The following is a 14,835-nucleotide window of genomic DNA, read 5'->3' as shown; positions in this document are numbered from 1 at the left end:
GCTGCTCGGTGTATCTTTGAAAAGGGCATGCAGAGCTGAGGGCTGGGCACATTACTGGTCCTCCCAAGAGTATAAAGCAGCGATTCTCAACCTGTGTGTCGTGACCCCTTGGGGGATCGAACAACCCTTCCACGGGGGCCCCTGATTCCCAACAGTAGCAACATGACCGTTAGGAAGTGGTAATGAAAGGGGGTCACCACCACATCAGGAGCTGTACTAAAGGGTCACTGCGGCCCTAGGGAGGTTGAGAACCACTGCTGTAGACGGTGCCGGGGAGCCAGCAGCCCAGCACCCCACACTGTGCAGGTTGGCTGCCTTCCACGTTAGGCTGCCCTTTGAGTGCGGGAATGGGAGGCTTATGTGGCTACCGATGACCTAATGCGCTTTGAGCTAGGTTCTCTCTTAAGTCAGGGCCAGTCCTGGAAGAGGAGCACCTCCCAAGAGTGACTTGGGGCAGGGTTGGCACTGACCCATAGTATAGGGCTAAAGGTGAGAGGCGTGGCCATTGATGCACAGCAGAAAGATTTCTGTGAAAATTACCGCCCTGCCATTCAGTGATGCTGACATAGTGACCCTATAGGGCAGGGTAGAGCTGCCCCTGTGGGTTTCCCAGACCAGCTCTTCACGGGAGTAGAAAGCTTCATCTTCCTCCCGAGGAGCAGCTGCTGGTTTTGAACTTCAGACCTTGCAGTTAGCAGTTCAACCCTAACGATGTCGCCAGGGCTCCTTTATGTAACAGTCTGGGGACCTTGGGGCAGGGTAGGGTCCCCGTGAATCAATCACCCAACAGCAATGGCTGGGAAAGCTGAGAGGGTCAGAGAACAGAGATGCTTGAAATGACAAGAGGAGGGGTCGGCGTATGTTCCTCCAGATCTGGCTGGCAAGCAGTGGTGGGGCAGGGACACGAATGCTCACCCCGTCGGCACTCTGCCAGCCCATGCATGCCGGTGCCTGAGCGTGGGTGCAGAGTGAGGACTACGCCGTGGAAACCTCTCAGTCAGTCTCTGCAGCTTGGTGCAGGTGAGAGGATCCCAGAGCCAACAGAGTAGGCAGTCAACCCCTTAGCTCATCTCCTGCAGCCCCCATCGACCTTACCTGCCGCTTAGGGCGCAGCAGGGCTTTGTGAGCACGGGCACTTGCTCCATAAGAAAAGTTGGCCAAGGGTTTTAGAAAAATACAAAAGTTTAATCTTTACAGATGAAAGCATGTTTAGGCCCCTGATTTAGGATATATATATATATATATATATATATATATATATATATATGGATATGGATATATATATGGCTCAGCAGCTTTCCTTTGGGAGGGACAGCTTAAAAGCTGACCCACCGTGTCTGGCCGTGGGAGCTTCATCCTCCAGCGCCCTACCTGGAAGATCTCGCCCGCAGCCCGAGACCCAGCTCTGAGATGCGCCGGACACCAGCGGGGCTTTCTCCAACCCTGAACCCCACTAGAATGCGGGGCTTGAAGGCACCAAGTGATTCCTGGTATTGGCTCTGGTTCTGAGTGACGGCCTTCTGGATGCCAGGCTGCCCTTTCACCCCTGCGGCCCCAGCGAGTGCCCCCACAGGACCCAGCGTCCTGCCAGAAGGAAGCCCCCTTTGGAAATCTCCGAGCCCTCAAGGCAGGAGGTAGTGAATCCTCTGGGCAATCGACTTGCAGCCCTGAGAAGAGAAGAGCCGCTCCTCCTTGGGGACATACACCATTGTCCTGGCCATCTCCTCCAGGGCCTCTTCTGTGTAAGGCAGCTCCTGGCTCCGGAAAGCATCGCGGGCACACAGCTTCACGTGGCGGTACTCCAGCGGGAGGAAGGGGACGAAGAAGTCGATCAGCTTCTCCTGCACAAGACGGCTGTGGCCAAAGCCACTGTCTGAAAAGCAAAAGCCAAAGTTACATGCTGCCAGGCCTCAGGGGCCGAACCCAACAGCTTTAAGACAACACAGAGGTTGGGCAAGGTTGGCGCTCATGCCAGCTGTGGGAGAGCTGACAGGTGAGCCTAGGACTACGAGGCTCAGTCTCCTGAGGGCCAGCGTGCCTTGATAACTGTCAGTGTCCACCCCAGGGGATGGGGCGGTGGCACTGATAATGTGAGCTTCTCACCATGAGACTCCTCATAACAGGCTTCAGGGTCCACTTAGTGTAGGGGGGACTTCAAAAAGTTTGTGAAAAATAGAATTACAAGCTAGTGTGATTTTTTTTTCCCCATGAACTTCCTGAAGCTCCCATGTATGTCCTGGGCTAACGCCACTTCCTTTACAAGCATTTTCAGGAAAGTACGGTAGTTGAGGCCTTCTAGGGAAAGCCAGCCCCAGGGAACGAAGTTTGTGCCTCCCCAAAGCTGACAGTGGGAGGTGACCGTATGGCATCTGACACATGCGGTACTCCAGCCCTGGTGGTCGACAGAGCCCTGGTGTCCGCTGGCTGGGGCTCTGCTACCTGTAGACTCCGAAATCTCAGCCTGGAGGCGGGGCGCCAGCTGCTCCAGCGTGATCTCTTCCCGCGGCTGTCCGGACTTAAGCAAATTCAGCACCACCTCATTGATGACATTGCCCCCGAGGTTACTGAAAGAGACACAAGAGCTAGTGACCGATTTGGTTCCTGTTGGATTTCGCTTCTGCAGGGGCCGCTTGGCCACTGTCCCGGATGCATTGGGATGATGATGGGTCCGGGCCTGGGCCTCCCCAGGAGATACTGTCACAGCCCAGGGGTCTGCAGAAATGACATTAGCCACCCACCCACCCTCTCTCAGCCCTTTGGCAAACTCCGCGCTCAGTGCAGAGAGCATGCAGACCCAGACATCAGTGTGATCCCAGGAGAGCGGCAGGAGCAGGCTCCAAGCAGCTGTAGCTGCGCAGTGCTGCTCACAGGAGGCCGGGAAGGGTGTCAGTCTGTGGGCTCAGTGCCTGCGTGCTGCTTGGAGCAGCTGGAAGTTACGGACATGAAGGGCAGACCCAGGCGGGGACGGAGTATTCCCCACACATGCAGACCTGCCTCCAGGGCTCCGGCAAACCACTGAAGGGTTTTGAATGTAGGGCTGTGGGGTCGCCTGGTCATCTTTACTTCCTAAGAAATCACCGTAGGTTGGACGGAGGCGGCGTGGGAGGCAGAAAGCTAGTCAGAGCTTTCTGCAGTGGTCCATGTTTAGCAGCAATGAGGATAAGATTCACTCTGGCAGCACAGTTGGTAGGACTCACTGATGGATGAGCGTGGCAAGGAGAGCAGCAACGAAAGCAGGTGTTGGTCTTGGGCTGCCTCCCACCCTCAGCTGGCAGAAGTGGAATATCCTCAAAAATTCCCTGCCATCGAGGCGACGCCAACTCATACCGACTAGCATAGGGAAGAACTGCCCCTGTGGGTTTGGAGATGTATTCATTACGGGAGTAGAAAGTCTCGGCTTTCTCCCCCAGAGCTCCTCCCGAGAAGTGAGGGAGAGAAGGAAGCATCATGGAGCCAACAGGTGCATGTTGTAGGCTGCCTCCCGCCCCCAGAGGGCAGCATTGGAAAAGAGAGCTTGAGCCCTTTTACCTGTCTGCTCTCACCCACCTGCCATCAAGTTCATTCTGACTCACAGCAACACCATAGAGTTTCCAAGGCTGTAGATCTTTACTGGAGTAGACAGCCTCATCTTTCTCCTGCAGAGTGGCTGGTAGGTTTGAACCACTGACCTTGTGGTTAATACTCCAATGCTTACTCTACAGCGCCACCAGGCCTCTTTTATTCACTGTCTTCGATTCTGATTCATAGTGGCCCTATAGGACAGGGTAGAACTGCCCCTGTGGGTTTCTCTTTACAGGAGTTGGAAGCCCCGTCTACTGTTGACCTTAAACAACCCACTGAGCCACCAGGGATCCTTTAGGAGTGGTGATATTTGGCAACTGGAATTAGAGGTCTGGAAGCACAGGGATGTGAACTGAGTTTGATGTGAAGGAGAGAAGGCTGGGGGAGAGGAGGTGAAATCTTGGAGCTGGGCACGTAAGTAGTGGACACCAGGAGAGCGTCCCCTCCCCAGGGTGGAGGGCAAGCTATCTTCTGGGTCAAGCAGGTAAGCTGTGCCTATGATGTCTAGCCATACTGGCCACCTTCCTGGAAGGGCCAGTGTGCCCCTCACAGCCAACATTTGCCACGCATCTGGCAGGGACAAGGGCAGTCCCCACTTTGTTCACCTTTTCTCAGCCAGAAAGAATACCCCTGCTGCCTACGTCTGGCTGCTGACAACACCCTGGTGAGCTGCTGCCCGCCTGCTCCGATTATTGCACGTGGCCACCAGACGGCTCACCTGCACACAAGGAGTGGTCCCTGTTGCATCCACTGACGTAGGAGCTGCCCCACCACCATCCTGCCCTTCCCCGAGGGAAGCAAAGGCCAAGGGTCCTGCTTGAGGGGGGCGGGGAGAACAGTGGTGGTCACTCACCAGACCCTCAGGGAGTAGACTCCAATGCTTGCCCAATTTCAACCCTGAAAAGCACCTCAGGGCCAGATGGGGAAGCTTTGCCCGTTTATATCATCACTGACCGTTGCACAGTGCCTGGCTGGCAAAGATGTGTTAGATAAAACTCTCTGCACGTGTGTCTGTGCTTTGTCTGTCTGTACCCCTGCACTCGCTCCCCCTCTTGTCTTGTCCCACGGTCAGTGGCTCTTCCCCCACACCGTGCTGCAGGCTCTCTCACCACTGAGACCCCTCAACTCATGCCCCTCCTCCCCCTGCCACACACACACCTTGGGCACTGCCAGTTTGCAGGAATGTTACACCTAAAGACAGGTGTTGTTGCCCTTCTGCATCCTTCCAGGTCACCTGCAGTCTAAGGTCTGAGGGGACCAAGAGACCAGAAGGCCACGTTAGAGACCAGCCCTCTCCCCTGTTGGCACTAAGGCAGGACAGCATCAGATTTCCTGTAGTCCCAAGATCTCAAGAGACGGGCATCCAAGCCTCATTTCAATGACTTGTCTCTGAGCCTTAGTTTCTTCATCTGTAAAATGGGCCGGGCAATCCAATGTTCGGTCAGACATACACTTAGCATTTCCTACCTGCCGGGGTCTCTGAGACGTCTGTTAATGTCTCCAGACTCCCTGTTACCTACGTTTTTTCTCAACGGTCAAATGAAAAATGACGAATTACCATCTTCATTTTACAGGCTCCCCAAGAAAACAGTAGCCCATGCTTAGGGTTCCACCAGGTTGTGCCCTGTGACCCCGTTCCCTCAGCTTTCTATGCTGCGCGTGCTGTGGAGTCACTCCCGTACGACAGCGGACCTGCCTCATATGGTTGCTAAGGTGGTAACCTTCTGGAAGTGGCCTGCCACACGAGGCTTTCTCCGCTGGTCGTTACAGTCTCAGAAACCCACAGGGGCAGATCTTCCCTGGCCTAGAGGGTTGGGATCAATTCATTGGCAGTCAGTGTGCTTGTTTACTGCAAAGTGACTGGTAACTTCAAGCTGCCAACTTGCTGATAGCAGCTGGGCACTCCGAACCCTCACAGACCAGTGCTGCTGCAGCCTCTGTCCTCACTGTGGACTCAGCCTGCTCTCCTCGGGACACGGGGGTGAATGTGCTGGGCTTCTGAGGGCTGGCCGACAGCACCCCAAACTCAAAGCCTCCATAGCCCCATCCCCTCCTGCCAGCAGGCACCGCCAGCGGAGAGCCAGCAAAGAGTGTCTTTCAAAGGGCCAGCTTGGGACTTTTCCCAGTGAACCCTGGGCCCTCAGAGGTGAATTGGCAACACTAGCGCACACCCCGTTGTGTTTCTCTTTCAGACCCCAGCCCTCACCCTTATTGTAGAAGCCAGTACCAAAGGGCACCCTTCACTGTGCCACCCAGCAGCCTGCGCTCGAAGGCTGGTTCTCAGAAGTTGGTCACCTGGCCTTTCTTCTGACAGTCTTTGGAATAACTATAAACCTTGTTGCAGTTCATGGATGCCCTGGCACTGGGCAGGGTAGGGAGCCTCAATGACCCTGCTACCTCTGGGCCGGGTGGAAGTGAGAGCCTTATAGAGGCCAAGCCTCTGCAAGTAGTCCCTTCATGACTTCTTCCAGGGTTTGTCCCCGGCCCCACCCAGAGGCAGGGGTGTCCCCAGTGGACATCTTTCAAGCAGGGAAGCTTCTTGGGGTGGCTCTGTCCCCAGGGCATGCCCAGTGCCACCTCAGCCAGGTCACAAAGGCCAGGCCACTAGGGGAAAGGGCAGTGCTGGCGGGACACGGTGCAACTGGTGGGTCACTGACCAAAATACTACGCAGGCAAACATTTGTCTAGAGACAGGGTCCCCGCACCACATTAGGAAACCTGGCACAGGTGAGAGAAGGCGAGGGCTTTCCAAGCTGATGCCAAGGACCCAGTTGCCAGGGCCCAAGTCGAGGAAAGGCCACAGGGCAGGCCTGAGCAGAGGACGAGAGGCAGAGAACCTTACACTCCCAAAGTGAGGATTCCTGGTACGGTGCTCGGACATGCTTCCTCATGGTGCTGCCAGTGTTGGGGAGTCAGTCTGCAGGAAAGGTTCAGGCCCCCCCCACCCCATGTTCAATGCCCTTCCTCTACTTGATCATCTTACCAAAGGCAAGGGCTTCGGTGGCGAAGCTTGAAGGGACAAGGTATTTCCTTGATGTCTTGCCACCTCTGCACTTGGGCAGAGCCCTGCGACACAGGGTTAGGGATTGGGCTGTTGACCAAAGGCTGGAGGCTCCGTGGAGAGGGCTGAGGCAGTCTGCATTTGTGAAGACGCACAGGTTCAGAAGCCCTTTGGGGGCTCTTCTCTGTCCTACACATGCCTGGGAGATGGGCAGGGGCTTGTGTCGAGATTTGGGGGCATCCATTGAATTCACTGCAGCTGGTGGTAATCCACCCCCAAGGCTGCCTGGGGTGGGGTTGGGGTCAAGGCTACAGAGGCAGGGGGCAGGGCTGGGGGATGGTAGGCAGGGAAGTATTCATCTGAGACATTTACTGCCCTTACTGGATTCTGGTCAAATCAGGTCTGAAAATCTCTGCTTTTCTCTGGAAATCATCTTGGGACCCCCTTACCTCAAGACTACGGCAGTGTCCCCCAGCTGCACACACCAGGAAGGGCTTGTCATCAGCACCAAAATCCTAACCCAGCAACTGTCTAAACCTCTTCCAACCTGCTTTCAGATCCACAGTGAAACGAAGACTGCCAGGCCGCTCTCTCCTGGCCTGACTCCCCATCCTGCCAGGGTGCTCTAGTAGAGCTCAGCAGAGCACAGGCCTGCAGAGGGTGGGCGGCGGAGGGAGTGGTCTGGGGAAATAGTCAGTTGGGCCAAGAGGGACCCATGTTTGATTGCTATTTGGCTGGGGCTGGCCCACTTGGAGCCTCTAAAAACACAGGGCCGGACAGGTTGCTATCTAAGTTCACTGCTTCCAAGGCCATTTCCAGAGCCTGGGGCCCAGCAAAGAAGCGGAATGTCAGTCAAGTGGCCTGGTCCTGCTGGTCATGAGGCGCCCAGAGAAAAAGCAAGTTTTCATGTAACAGTGCAATCACCCCAGCCAATGACTTCCTCTTGCAGTGCGAAAAGAAGTGGACCTTCCAGGGCTGGATGGAGAGCTGCCCCAGCCTACCAATGCCAGCCTTCCTCGGGAATTCTCAAAGGCATTTGGACATGCTATTCAGTTAGTGTGGTGACTTGAAACTTATTGGGAACGCAGGGCGAGGGCCCCGCCCTCCCAGGAGGCTTTGTGCTTTGTGGGGAGAGCTGGGGAGACTAGTCTGTGCCTGGTGGGTCACAGTCCGTCCAAAGTGACCTGGTGGGAGAGCCGGGGAAAAGACCAGCAGCCCCTGGGCTCCGACCTGCTTCCACACCCGGAGCCGGTGTTGGTTTCCTCACTGCAGGTTTGTATGGAGACGAGTGAGGGCATGCGCAGGGGCTCTCCTCCAATGACCATGCCAGGACAGCCCCCAAGACTGCGTCAGAGAATCTCTGGGCGGCCGCCTTTACTCCTGCCCCTGCCTGCTGGCCCTCAGTCTCACCTGAGAAAAAGAAAGATGGCTCTTGGGGCGTCGGCCGGATCGTCGCTGGGGGCCCGGTGCTCCATATGGGACCCCAGGGCCTCCAGCAGTCCCGGATGCAGCTTCTCAGCCTCGTCGAAGAGAAACAGGGTCTGGCGGCAGCGCTGCTGCGTCTCCCGGATCTGCCTGGCCAGCTGCTCCTGCACAGGACAAGGGCGATAGCTGCCGGGAGCCCTGGAGCCCTCCAAGGGGTCCCCCCAGCGCTCCAGCAGGTTCAAACTGGCTTGGTCATGGCCTATATGGGGAACAGACCCGCACTGAAAAGTCCAGGTTGAAGCCCTGGAATGGGAGGCTCAGGGGCATGGTGAGCTCAAATCATTGCCAGGACCGTGAGGTGGGACACAAGTTCACAGGGAGCCGGTCAGGCGGCATCTGTGGGCCGTGGTTCTAGGTGGGAAGCTGGGTGGGTGCAGGGGTGCCCTTGCTGGTTGTGGAGACCACACACGTTTTGCACACTCAGGCCCTTTCCGATCAGTTTGGCTTCTTCAACAGTCATGGCCGAGTCAGGGAGGGACCGGAGCTGAGCGTGGTTCCCCAGGGCCCTGTAGAGGGTCTCTCAGAGCTGGATTCCACCTTAGAATCAGCAAATCCAGACCTCTAGGGGAGGGACCAGGGCCTGGCAACAAGCATCCCTGGTGACAATTCTGTCCCCCGAGGGTTGGACATGAACTAGGGAGAGCTTGCCCAGAACAGTAGAGCACTGAAATGGAGTGGTGAGGAACCTGCCTGCCTTCCCACCCACTCTTGGGAGAGAGCCCCAGCTATAGCCGTCCCCCTCCCCTCCAGGCTGACACCTCTCAACTAACCTCCCCTCCCCTGGGGGGCGGTGGGAGCCAGACTCCCTGGGGAGAGGCGGTGTCCAGGGGCAGTCACAGGCCCTGGCCGGGAACTCTGAGCAGCAGCTGCAGAGGCCAGCAGAAAAGTCTGAGGTGAGCCTGTCTGGGCCCACCCAACCTAGAACTGGGACTGTGGGGCTCCCTAACCAAGCAGGGGGTACGTCCTGAATTTAATAAAAGCTGCGCTTCAGGCTCCATCGGGAGAGTAAATAGTGTTTCCCGTGGGGCCAGCCCCCTCACGGGGTAGCTTGTTACCACCAAACCTGGTGGTTAGCTGAGCACACATCCGGCCCATTTCCAGCCCCACCGGGGTCATTCCAGTCATCTGAGTGAGTGGGGGGTGAGAAAACATGTGTCTCAGCGGGAAGGTGAGGATCCACAGCAGTTTCAGCCTGGGCCAAGGGCAGCTGACTGTCTTGGGAGGTCCAGCTGGCTGGCTGCCCGCCCAGAAGACAGCTGGGATTGAGGCGGTTCACCCTGCTCTGGCCCCCATGGCCAGTGAAACTCCCAGATGACCTGGGGGTCTCTGCCAACATAGACTTACATAACCTCCAGGGTAAAAGGCCAAACACTAGAGCAGACATCAAGGCCGGGGGCAGGCACCCCTGCAGGTTGCATGGGGTTCGGGTTCTGTTCTGCCTGACTTTAGATCCGCATGTCTGCATTAGCTGGAACTCCACATGGGGTGGGGGGTTGGGGCCTCAGGAAACCTGTGCATGTCCTTGCTGACACAGAGCAAGCCCTTGTGGGAAGACGGGGATCATTTACAATACCCCACTTTGGAAGGGCGACAGCGGTCGGTGTAAGATATGAAAGTAATAGTAATTTATAACTTATCAAGTAGTTAAGAGGGTGAGAGGGATGGAAGCGAAAAAAGGAGCTGATACCCAGGACTCAATAGAAAGTAAATGTCTTGAAAATAATGATGACAACATATGTACAAATATGCTTGATACAATGGATATATGGATTGTTATCAGCCCACAATAATAAAAAGAAAAAACAAAATAAAATCAGTAAAAAAACACCCCACTTTTTTCCCCCTCTTAAGACTTTTCTTCAAGTTCCTTGCACAACTTTCTGCCCAATATACTGGTAGCAGCATCCAGCAGCATAGCTGAGTCTTGAAGGATGCCGTGCCAACTGCCCACGCGGGGAGGCCATACTAGGCTTTGGTTTCCTCCCTTCCACGTTTGAGGCAAAGCCTCTTTCTTTGCTAACGGAGCATTTCCCCCACCCCCACCCCCAGGGTTCCCAGTCTCTGTGTTGTACACGGCTGGGAATGAGACAGGTGGTGGACCCTCAGTCTCCCCAGATGCTCAGGATGTCTGGGTAGGGGGTGTGGGGAGTGGTGGCATCTGTGTCTGCCTGCCCCCTCAGTACACCCTCACCGTAGGCTCCTCCAGTGTCCCCCTCCTTGTCAGAAAGGCTGGGGTCAGCCCACCTGGCCTCACCTTGTACAGCTCCACATACTTGGGGTGAGGGAAGTGGAACGTGGCGATGAACACTCGGACGCAGTCACTCCTCAGCCCGTCCCGGTACAGGTTCTCGGCCAGCAGCCGAGCCACAAAGCTCTTGCCGGTGCCTGACCATCCATGCAGTGACAGGCCCAGCGCCTTGGGAGGCCGGGGCGTCTCTATGTAGTTCCTCACCACTCTCAGGATCAATTCCTGGGCCAGGTGCTGGCCGTGCAGCTGCACCTGCAGGTCTGACTTGAGGCCTGGGAGCAGAAAGAGGTGGCCACGGTAAGAGCACCCCCATGGGCGTGACTCCCACTGGGCTCCAAGACCAAGGACCGTCTCTGAGGTGGGCCCATTGTTCACCCTCTGGACCCACAGGACAGGAAGCCAAAGGGCAACCTTATAGAAGGGGCTCAAGGGTTCATTTCCACAAAGTTTGAGAAACCAAGATGGAACTTACAGAGAATGGGGTTACCTTTGCAGCAGATGCTGGATACCCCAGATTCGCTCCCGAATCGTGTCCAGTCTCCCCTCCCTCCCCCACCCCCAGGTCTGTCAGCATCCCCACCGCTCCTCAGTTTCAGGATTCCCTCAACTGTTTAAAGGAGAAGGCCTCATTTTATTCCTTCAGCTGGACAGTGTTAGGAGCAGCGACCATCTACAAAGCCTTTGCCTAGGCTGGCTTCTTTGTAGCCAGAGGATGGAGGGAGGGTTTGGTGCATTGGTTGCCAGCTGTGCCTACGGTACTGCCTTCCCAAGTTCAGGGTCAACTGGTAGGGGACCTTGGCAGGTCTGACCCACAACCCCCTCAGCTCTTTCAGGTGGGCAAGCATGGGGGTTGCTGCTCCTCAGACGGAGGCAAGGTGATAGGGGAGATCCGTGGGACTCCTGCAGAACTTTCAGCACGGTGCCTGGTACATTCACAACACCTCCCCCCACACACACACACACAGTCCCAGGAATGGCAGGGGGGCATGGGCAGGGAGGGAGTGGTGGCAAATTAGCAGCAGGAAGCTTCAGTCCATATAGGGGGCAACTTCTCTCCCCTTCCTCAGACAAGGTCTGTTGGTCAGGCCTATCCTCCATCCGCTCCCTGCTCCCTGCTAGCTCCCTAATTCCTGCAGATGCCCAAGAGCCAGGAGACCCGCTCGGCTTCTCCGGTCATTAAACTGATGCTGAAAGGAGCCTGCTGTCACAGATTCGAGTATTTTAGTGCACCTTCAAAGACCTGGATGAAGATGCTTGGGCCTGTTACCAGAGGGAAGAAGGTGGAGCCTGCGAATGACAGTGCGCACAGGGCTGATGGAGCTATTTCAGGGAAAGCTGGCACTTGTGCATCTCATCTCGCCCAAAGCAGGCCCGCAGAACTGCAGCCTTGACTTTAATCACGTTCCTTGTGGCAATCCCCCTGGGGAGGTGGGGCAGAATGACCAGTGGAGTCCCTTGCACCCAGCCATTTCTCCTGCAGCCTCCCCTTGCCCATATCAGGAGCCCCACGCCCACCCCGGCCGTGTGGGACCCACCTGTGAAGTTGTTGGAGACCCTGCAGTCCCCACTGTCACAGCAGTCCTGAAAGCTGCAGTACCACATGGTCAGGATCTCCAGGTACTGTTTGCCCAACAGGGGGAGTTTCCAGCCTGGAAAAGTTGGTGCCCTGAGGCAGGGACAGGCCACCCTCCACCTCCCTCCATAGCCCCCTCCCTGCTCCCCTGGGGCCCCCCTGCTTCCTTCTAGGAAGTGGCAGGAGGGGGCATTCCCAAAAGTTCAGGAAGTTGAGAGCCCAGAGGCTTAATTTATTGAACAAAGATGCCTTATGTAGACAGAGGATTCAGAAAGTTCATGAAAACTGGAATGGAAAGCTAGTGGAATTTTCCCAGGAACTCTGAAGCTCCCTGGTATTGCGCGTCAGAAGAATAAGACGCCCAGACCCTGCCTTCAAGGAGTTAGCAGTCTAGTCAAATGACAAAAAGTAGCTGGCAATTCCTCCTGCTTGCTTCAGGTTCCAGATCCCAGCCCACCCAAGGGCCTTTCCACTTCTCAGCGGACTGGAATTGGTGTACACAGAGCTTTGGCAAACATGAGCCAGCTGCTGAACTTAGAACCCTGTGGATTGACGTGGAAGATGCTTCAAGCTCGTGTTACCTAGGCTCTGTCACCACTGCGCGGGTAACAGAGACGGGAAGGCTCAGGGGTCATCTGGTCCACAACAGTGTCAGTGATGGAGTGGAAACCAGGAGTAGGTGGCCCCTGCATGTCCTCAAGGAGCACGAAGGCATTTGGGGGAGAGGGGCCGGTACCTGTGTCCACACGGGGCTTCCCTTAAAGCCATCAAGAAGGTGGGAAAGGGCAGCCCGGGGGTGGGGGGGCGGTAAAGCCGCGTGGACCGGTTTGCATCTCTAAGGAGGCCGCCCCGGGCCTGGGGACGGGCGATAGGCCTTCCAGCGCCGCTGGAGGGTGCCCTGCTGGCTGATAGGAGCATGTCCGGGCCCAGCCCAGGAGCAGGCGTCTACACGGCAGCCCGCCCCCGAGCCGCGAGCTGGCTGGCTCCCGGCGGTCTTACCCAGGGGCTCGGCGGCCTTCCCGTCCTCGTCGCAGTCCGTGGGCCACACCTGGCAGCTGACGAGCTCCCAGTACCGCCTGGACACGGCCCCGGCCGCCTTCAGCCGCTCCTTCAGGTTCTGGAAGGCCGGCCAGGGCGCGTCCTGCCCCGCCGCCCCTCGGTGGCCCGGCGCGCCCGGGAGCAGCAGCAGCAGCAGCGGCAGCAGCAGCCGGCAGGGCCCGAGCCGGCGCGGGGGCCCGGGAGACATAGCGCAGCCCGCGCCGCCACTCCGCCCGCCGGCCTGGGGCCACCGCGCCGCTGGGCTTCGGCGGCGCATCCCGGGCGGGCGGGGCCTCGGGGCCGCAGCCCGATTGGCCGGCTCGGCGTCGCGGGGGAACCGCGGGGCTGCGCTCGCTCCGCCCACCGCCCACCGCCCACCTGCTCGCCGCCCTCGTGACGCCGGGCGGGCGCGCCCGCGGGAACCGAAACCAGCCCGGCGCGCTCGGTCCGGGAAGGCATCCGCCCCCGCAGCCGGCGGCCCACCCACCGGGCTCGGCTCCGGCCCGCCCAGAAGTGTGTTCCGGGGCGTGGTGGCGTTGACCAAGGGGGCGGTGGGGGGGCGGTTGTCAGGCCTCGAAGTGGCCACTGGCAATCACCGTATTGTGACTTGGGGACATCTCCGGCGGCCCATCGGGGGTTACCAAGTCAACGCACCCGTGGTGGCCTCGGCTGTGTCAGCAAGCGGAGCCGGAGAGCAGCGCACCCGGGCTCGCCCATCTGCGCTGGAAAGTCAGGCGCACCCCGCCGGCGCCCGGCTCCTCTGCCAGGGGAAGAGAAACGCCCGGCCCCGCGGGGAGTCCCCCAAACGCGGAGGCTCCAGTGTGCAGAAACCCCCGCCGAGAAAGCCCATGCTGACTCGGGGTGACGACTCGGGGACACAGGGAACCCATCTGGGGGCCTTCCCAGGCCGCCGTCCTCGGGAGGCGCCCGATGGCGCACCGCTTACAGTGCTTGGAGGCCAACCCCGGGCCTTGGAAACTCCACGGAGAAGTTCCGCTCCCTCTGCCCGGTTGCTGTGCGTTGGAATTGTCCCAGCACCGAGTTGGGTTTTTACAAATCTGCATTTAAAAAGCAGACGGCTCCATCTTGCTCGCCAAGAGTGCTGTTAGCCCTTCGGTTCGGCATGGAGCGCTTTACCACTGCGTCGCCTGGACTCCTTGGGGACCCACAGGCACAGGGAAATAAGATGCTACACCGAGAAACAAGTTCGAGAAGTGCTGTGTGAACTGCCTTTGCCAGCCTGGTACCTTTCAAGTGCTTGCGGCCCAGCAGCTGGTCAGACACACACCCCACCCCCCACCCCCCCCACCCCCCGCCGCGCGCAGAGCTTCCCTATGAAGGGCCTTCCAAAAGCGTGGAGAAACTCCATTACCCGTTTTGGGGTTTTTTTTAAAGACCATTTTATTGGGGGCTCTTACAGCGCTTTTGTATCAAGTATGTGTGTACATCTGTTGCCATCTTCATTTTCTAAACATTTACTATCTATCTGAGCCCTTGCTAGCAGCTCCTCTTTTCCCTCCCTCTCTCAATCTCTTGACCCCTTGATAAATTATAAATTATTTTCATCTTTTTTTTCATATCTTACACCGTCCACTGCCTAACCCATGTTTCTGTTGTTTGGAGTGGGGGGGGGAACATAGGTTGTGTGTCAATCATTGCAATAGGTTCCCCCTTCTTCCCCTGGTCCCCCACCTTCCCCATACCCTCCTGGTATTGCGACTCCCATTTCTGTTCCTGGGGGGTTTATCTGACCTGGATTCCATGTCATGAGCGCTTATCTGTACCAGTATACATGCTCCAGTCTAGTCAGAACAGAAAGGCAGGCCTGGGGTCATGAGAGTGGGGGCGAGGGGAGGGGAGGAAGCCTCAAAGAACCAGAGGGATATTGTGTGCTTCATTGACTTAGCCCTTCCTGTGACCCTTCTGTGA

At 57.4% G+C, this 14,835-nt stretch overlaps 1 protein-coding gene across 1 annotated transcript; it reads right to left on the bottom strand.

The window, feature by feature from the left end:
* Window positions 1-1,227: 1,227 nt before the first annotated feature.
* On the bottom strand, window positions 1,228-13,198 carry TOR3A (torsin family 3 member A). The gene is made up of 6 exons (XM_075527876.1): window positions 12,868-13,198; window positions 11,831-11,944; window positions 10,302-10,567; window positions 7,973-8,151; window positions 2,440-2,564; window positions 1,228-1,873 (listed from the first exon to the last, which is right to left on the bottom strand). Exons 1-6 carry the CDS (start codon window positions 13,181-13,183, stop codon window positions 1,623-1,625), a joined length of 1,251 nt encoding a protein of 416 aa, XP_075383991.1. The 5' UTR covers window positions 13,184-13,198; the 3' UTR covers window positions 1,228-1,622.
* Window positions 13,199-14,835: the final 1,637 nt, after the last annotated feature.

The sequence above is a fragment of the Tenrec ecaudatus genome, chromosome 1 (assembly GCF_050624435.1).
Source record: "Tenrec ecaudatus isolate mTenEca1 chromosome 1, mTenEca1.hap1, whole genome shotgun sequence".
Lineage (NCBI taxonomy): Eukaryota > Metazoa > Chordata > Mammalia > Afrosoricida > Tenrecidae > Tenrec > Tenrec ecaudatus.
Note: the sequence above shows the minus strand (reverse complement) of the source record. Positions and strands in the feature narration are given on the sequence as shown.

Coding starts and splice junctions, on each gene's coding strand:
- TOR3A (XM_075527876.1), bottom strand. CDS start 13,183: ATGCGCCGCCGAAGCCCAGCGGCGCGGTGGCCCCAGGCCGGCGGGCGG. Junction 8,152..10,301: donor AGTATGTGGAGCTGTACAAG/GTGAGGCCAGGT, acceptor TGTCCTGTGCAG/GAGCAGCTGGCCAGGCAGAT. Junction 2,565..7,972: donor GCCATCTTTCTTTTTCTCAG/GTGAGACTGAGG, acceptor TGTCTCTTTCAG/TAACCTCGGGGGCAATGTCA.